Source organism: Galeopterus variegatus, unplaced genomic scaffold (genome assembly GCF_000696425.1).
Source record: "Galeopterus variegatus unplaced genomic scaffold, G_variegatus-3.0.2 Scaffold1580, whole genome shotgun sequence".
NCBI lineage: Eukaryota > Metazoa > Chordata > Mammalia > Dermoptera > Cynocephalidae > Galeopterus > Galeopterus variegatus.
In genome coordinates, this window is record NW_007727691.1 from 279,815 (window position 1) to 286,703 (window position 6,889).

General features: G+C 41.8%; 1 protein-coding gene across 1 annotated transcript in view; it reads right to left on the reverse strand.

The window, feature by feature from the left end:
- The window catches only part of RCL1 (RNA terminal phosphate cyclase-like 1), a 63,427-nt gene that overhangs the window by 6,795 nt on the left and 49,743 nt on the right, over nt 1-6,889 (reverse strand). The window contains exon 8 of the mRNA XM_008577812.1: nt 5,094-5,197. Within this exon, the coding sequence (XP_008576034.1) occupies nt 5,094-5,197 (104 nt within the window). The remainder of the gene's footprint in view (nt 1-5,093; nt 5,198-6,889) is intronic.

Here is a 6,889-nt window from a genome sequence, read left to right on the forward strand (position 1 = left end):
GAGCTCACAACACTTCCCTTTCCTTCTCTTCCACAGCACTCTACTGTAGACTCACACTTCCTAGGCACAACCACACAGCCAAGCCAAAGACAGACCCAGAGCACACTGAGAGCAACTCCACCCCAACAGACGACCACCACACAGTACAATCAGCAGCTTTTCAGATGAAACATTTTAGGCACTTGGGGCTCTATGCAAGTCCTGGGTGAAGGATTTTAACTCCTGATTTACAAAACTGTATCTGTAGTGAGCCTTCTTTTTTTTTCTTTCAGGACAAGGTGATTTACTTTCAGAAAACAAAAATCAACTGACTCTTCCATGAAAGCCTTCAGTCTATCTGACAAGCAGGTGTCAGAGAATTCTGGAGCACAGAGCTCATTTTTCCTGTGTATTTTCAAAAGGTGGGTTGTTCCCACCACCACTGTGGGTTAACAGGTAAAGGCCATCAGGTTCCTGGTCATCTGCCCGTTGAATCCCAACAGCCCGGGACTTGGCAGGCTGCCGGGAAGACCCCACCCCTTAAACCCAGCCCCTCTGGCCATGTCCCCTTCGGAAGCATGTTAGACGATGGGATGAGAGCAATCACAGGGTGAGCTCTCTGGCAGCTCCCACTGACATAAATCATGAGAGTCCTGCTGCCTGCTCCATCAAGCCACCGGTTTCCATGCCACTTGGATATGAAACAGAGTTGGTGTCACCTACATCTTAGGTGTAAGGAGTTGCTCTGGAAGTTGAGGGGAAAGATCTGGGGATAGGAAAAGAATCTGCTTGATGGGGCCCCCTGTAGTCATTACATGGCAGCTTTTAAATATATTGGTGATGCTTTTTCTGCTAAATAGTGGCTTTTTCAAAGCCCAGCTGATCTCTGCTCCAAGAACGAAGTTATTAAATTCGGTTATTGAGGCAGCAGGAAACATTGGCTTCACTGTCAGCAGATGGAGGTCCCAGGCCAAGTTCAGACAGGAACTCACATGAGTGGATCACTGGCCTTTTTCATCTGAAAAGTAAGGATACCACTTGCTTTTACCATATGCCAAATATGGTCAGGGGCTCAAACATAACAAAGGTGACAGGGCTTTGCAGCATTCAAACCACTTCACAAATATAAGAGTGGTACTGTGTGAGCTCATGGAGAACACTGAAGCCACTGAAGCCAAACAGCAGCACGCTTGGCCAGAAGTTCTCACTTTTCCCATACGTTTTCTCATGTGATCTTCACATGGCTGTACTTCAGACAGGGCGAGCCAAGAAGCCCTGATCAGTCAGCATTTAACAAGCACAGTGGTCTCTAGCTCCCCAGCACTTCCACAAGTAAGGGAAAGAGGTCATTTATTAACGTTAGAAAAAAACAGTGGCGCAGTTTATTTTAGACTTCATCTAAAGACTGAAGGAGATCAGTTTACAGCAGAATTTAAAATGAAGAGTCTCCTGAGAAGATGTGGCATGGCATCCTGCCTCAGGCAAGGTGCTTGGAGTCCAATAATACGGACGGAATCTCAGCTCTTACATAAGCGCACAGTGGTTAAGGGAAGCAGAGACTCTGGATGAAACTGTCCGGGTCTGAACCTCGCTTACTGTCACACAGACCCCTCTGTGCCTCAATCCCATCTCCTGCAAGATGAGCATATAATAGTACTTGCCTTTTTAACCTCCTTAGGGCCACGGTGAAAACTGAATGACTTAATATTTGTAAAGCACATAAAACATCTGACACAAAGTTAACAGTGTGTTTGTTAAATAAACATCTACCTTAAAGAATTCCTGGGAAAAGTAAATAAGATGTATATAGTTTGTTTAGTGATGTGATTGGAGAAAGTCATAAATTTAAAAATTAATGGATATAGATTTATATAAAGCTGAGCAGACAATTTACAGCTGACTTCAGGCCTGAGATCACCCAAAGCGACTTTCCTAGGCCTCCTGGTGTTCAAAGTGACCTAACCAAGAGAATGAACTAGGGCAGGGCGAGGGGGTATCCAGGCACAAACCACAGCACCCAGCACCGACTAAGCTCCTCAGGCATGTTGCAGGAGCACTAAGTACCTGACCTCATTTAAGTTTCGTTCCTTTTCCACAAGCTCCTGACTTCAGGACCATTTACCTTACCTACAGTTGTGACCTAGGCTCAGAGATGCTAACTAAATACTATGTCCATAGTTTCCCAGTGGCTCCATGGTAGAGCCAGAACTTAGGTCCAGACAGGCTGACTCTGAGGTCTGTGCACCAGCAGAGAGCCCTGGTTAACTGCAGTCTCCTTTCACTAACAATTTCTGAAAGTGCCAATTAATATGCTCATTGATATATACTTTTCTTGCTCTTGATCCAACTTTTAAATAAAATATAAATCCTCCCTAAACTGTGAAATTAAGCTTCTTGAGGGGAGGGTGGAACCACTGTCACCAACTGTACGCCACCTAAAACTCAACAAATTTAACAGAAATAGATCTCTGCATACCAGAATCTTATCCAATACTGTTTGATCCTGTTGAAGAAAATCTCTTTGGCCTTCCTGGAGAATTTCACACATATTGACTTACTTTCTCAGGTAGCTTCAAAAACCACTAGCAATCTCCCGAAGAAAAACAGTGGGAAAAGGAAAATAAGGGAGGAACATAGAGACTCTAACTTTACAGAAAGGGTTTGAAAGCAACACTGAAAGAAAAAACATCCTTCTTAATCCCAGCACTCTCTAAATAGACATTTTAAAAAGTTATTTATACAAATCAAAACATGTACAAACTGCCAGAAGAAATGCATTTTTTTAAACCAAGGAGGGTCTTACTTCCAGTTTTCTCTAAAATTTGAGGTTTCACAAAACAGATTTCTATGACTTTAACTGCACATAAAAATAAATGTGATAGCTTGGCCTCCAAAGCTCGAGTCCAACTAGAATAAACTGGTCCCCCCCACCACGATGGTCCTGACTAAGGATTCTGCGCCCCTCCTTACCCTCAGCTGTACTCACAAATATAATGTTAACTTTGTCTATTGGGTCTCACCTTCAGCCTTCAGCACTGGAGCCTTCCACAATGATTAAGGGCAAAAAGGGTCCTAAACAGACAATTTCTTTGAAAATAAATTCCCTCACCCTTCCTTGTGCTGGCTTACCAGACAGAAGGGAAGCTGCCCTCTCCCACCCATGGCTGGCCCCTTTGTACAAAGCCTGGGAGGCAGGTGATCCAGAGGAAGGAGAACATCTCCTTCCCCAAGTCTCAAAACACATAACCCTGCAAATGTGTCCTACTCCTTTAAAGCTCCATTCAGAACAGACCATTTTGCTTTCCCAGGAGATGCAGTAATTTTAGACAAGGTTTCTGGAAAGAAAAGACACTGCAATTAATGTTTGGTGAGTGGGTGTGTTCAGGAGGACACAGGAACTTTTAAGAATGTCCAGTCACGTCTTGACCATCTCCAACGAGGCTGCTGACTTGAAGAGTTTATATGAGACCATGAAGCCAAAGTGAAAAAAATTTCCAAAAGCAAAAAAAAAAGTGTTGAGGAAAAATAAAAATACATATTCCCTTTTTCACATAGTGTTCTGCCAAAACCCATGCCCCAGGACCACACACATTTCAAGACACCACTTCATGCTGTGTGAGCAGTCAGGCCTTCTGCAGCCCTGAAGCAGAGGCCAGAGAGGTAGCAGCAATGAGACATATTCCCTTTTTCACATAGTGTTCTGCCAAAACCCATGCCCCAGGACCACACACATTTCAAGACACCACTTCATGCTGTGTGAGCAGTCAGGCCTTCTGCAGCCCTGAAGCAGAGGCCAGAGAGGTAGCAGCAATGAGACTGGCTGAAAAGCTAACAAGGCCACACAGCCATCAGCCACTTCCAGCAAACTCTCCATGGGAAAGGAATCTCTGCACCTAGAGTGCTGTGCTCCCAGCCCCACTCCCCTCCAAATGCTCAACTACCTGGTTCACTTTGCGATGCTGACTACTGATGTCAGCATGCCACTTAGGATTACTCAATTCTAGGTTTCCTGTCCTGTGAAATGCTTTGCACAAGTTATCAGGAGATAATGTGGTCCTCACCATTTTCCTGCTTATCAGTCTTCCCTCACTGCTAACAGAATGTATTCTCTTCCATTTCCCTGTTCCAAAAAAACCTCCCACCACCAATTCAAAAAAAAAATGGGGGGGTTGGGCCTCTGACAGAATCTCTTTCAAGCTCCTGGTCTCCATGCCCCCAGGCCATGGCTCAATGCTGCATTGCCCCAGCATAGTCCTTGCACCCTTCTCAATGTGATGGCACCACCATTCTTCAGTTATCACAGTACTGTACCTTTCAGACATACAGCATCGGTACCATGATAACCGAAAAAGGACAGTTCAGTCTCATATCTATCTGAATATCTCCTCCCACCCAGCTTGTCACCCACAGATGACCACATAATGATCTCTAAGTGTACAAGCGCATGTGGCAGGAAGACACACACACTCAGTACTCAAACAGGCTGTTTTCATCAGCTGCATTTACTATCAACACGAAATGCTTCTTTCACTGTGCTATCTATAACTCAAGCATTCTGGCGAGCTGTTCTTTTTGCAGTGCTTGCTTTTGTACTCTAGCAGTCAACTTCTCTACTAATGTCCAATGGCCCAAGCTCGTCTCTACAATTGCCCTACTAGTCCAGTAGCATTATCATGAACTTTGCCTTCCTTTATCTTTTGCAGCCAGCTCATACCCTTGGCCAAAAGACACCAAATTTTACCACAGCAAGTGAGATTGCTAGGGAAAAGAAGGATAAAAAAAACTATTAACAAAATCCAAGCTATATAGAACCAGTTAACCTCCAAAATGGGAAGAAAATGTAAAGCACAGACAAAAGAGGAACTGTCCAATATACATCACTCAACTTTAATTACTTAGGAATGATAAATGGGAATGAGGGAAGAAAGGAAGGCAAAAATCCTCGTCGGTAAAAATAAACACCAGGTTAAGAGTGACAACTGCTGGCTCATTGAAGGATCAATACAAGCAGGTGCTCACAGTGACAGACTATTGAGGCATACCACCCTGGGTTATTTTGTGCAATTAGAAAATTAAACTGGACAGAATAATGAGATTGAAAGAAAACAACTTACGTGTAGGGAGAGAGTGGTCCTAATAGGACTTTCGAAACATCCTGCTGTCCAAGGGTCATGAGCAGGAGAGCCAGGGTTTGGTTGGTCGAGTCCACACATCCACCCTGTAAACACAAACACTTTAATGATTAATAACTGTACAAACCAGAACATGGAAAACCAACAAAAGAAAGGAGGAAAAAAACAGAAACACACACTCAGAATAGCAAAACCCACAGAATAGCAGACTGCAAAGTTCAAGAAATAATAAAACAGAATACAAGTCTTATAAGAGTAATCCTTGTATCAACTAACTTTAGGGAGTTAAACTAACAGTTAAAGCAATTGTAATAGCTGAGACTATCAGAATAAATGGACATTCAAATTTCCTGAAGTGAATCTAGTGAAAAATGAAACTTTCCCTCCAGCATTAAAGTAGAAGCAGGATATCATTTTATTGAGTATAAGTAAAAAAAGAAAAAAAGAAAAAGCATAATCAGCTCTAGGAGATGTATAGTTAATTCCTAGGGTTAAGCACATGATTCATATATTTATTTATCTGTTGTAAAACAACACAGTCAATCTGACATAAAAAGCCCTTTACCTTTAAAGGGTCTTCCCCTATTACACTTATTCAAATACACTCAGAAACTGCTTGCCATGCTACAAAAGGGTACTCCAAAAAGTTCATGGAAAAATAGAATTAAAAGATAACAGGGATCCAAAAATTTTTGAAGTACCCTCATATTAACTTCTCTTTACTCTTCCTGTGTGCCTTGAAACTGGAGAATTGCTAAGGTCAGATCTTTCCATTCTTATTACTTATGTATTATTTCCCCCCATTTTTCCTTCCTTTTCTTTCAAATTAATAAGCAGAACAGAATTCTCTTCAAAATCATTCTTCTGAGGCACATCTGCTTTCGTTGTCTTTTTTCTTTCATTCTTGATTTTCTCAACCATTTCAGCTGTTTTGCTTCTACTAGATGCATACATAAATTTGTGCCTTAACAAATGTCTATTTCTGATCATTCTTTGTGGGATAACTTTATTTAAAACAATTTAAACTTACACTGTACATGGTGAAAGCAGAATTTCTATATATTTTGCGCAGGTCGCAATAAGAGATCCAGTTTCTGACCATAGCACATAACTGTCCAAGACTAGACTTGGAACAGAATAGGTGGCCAACCGCTATTCATGTGGGTTCATCCCTCACATTTTTAATGCATGAGGGGTAGGGAATAAGTCAATTCTCACAGGTAGACACTCATTCCCTGGCTGTCAGACTTCATTTAGTAGCCCTGACAATGCTGTAGGAAATAAGGGGGTTTAAGCTTACTGCTAGCCTTTATGAAAATCTATTACTCTCCCTAAACCACCTAAGTTAATAAAGGACAGGAAACAATATTTATCTCACTTAGCAAATCTTAGGACAAGGAGAGTTCCTTTTCCATCCAAAAAGGAAAACCTGACCCATGGAGAATATGAGGACCAACAAAACTAACTGTTTTACAGATTTTGCTCCCTTTCATAAGACTGCCTAAAATTAAACCATTCTCTTGAGTCTCTGCTCCCTACCACTGTTGTTATTCACCATTCTCAACTGAGTCTTATGATGTACTGGACCAATACTTTAATGTAATAATGTTAGGATTCAGTGATTGTTTTACAGATTTTGCTCCCTTTCATAAGACTGCCTAAAATTAAACCATTCTCTTTAGTCTCTGCTCCCTACCACTGTTATTATTCACCATTTTCAACTGAGTCTTATGATGTACTGGACCAATACTTTAATGTAATAATGTTAGGATTCAGTG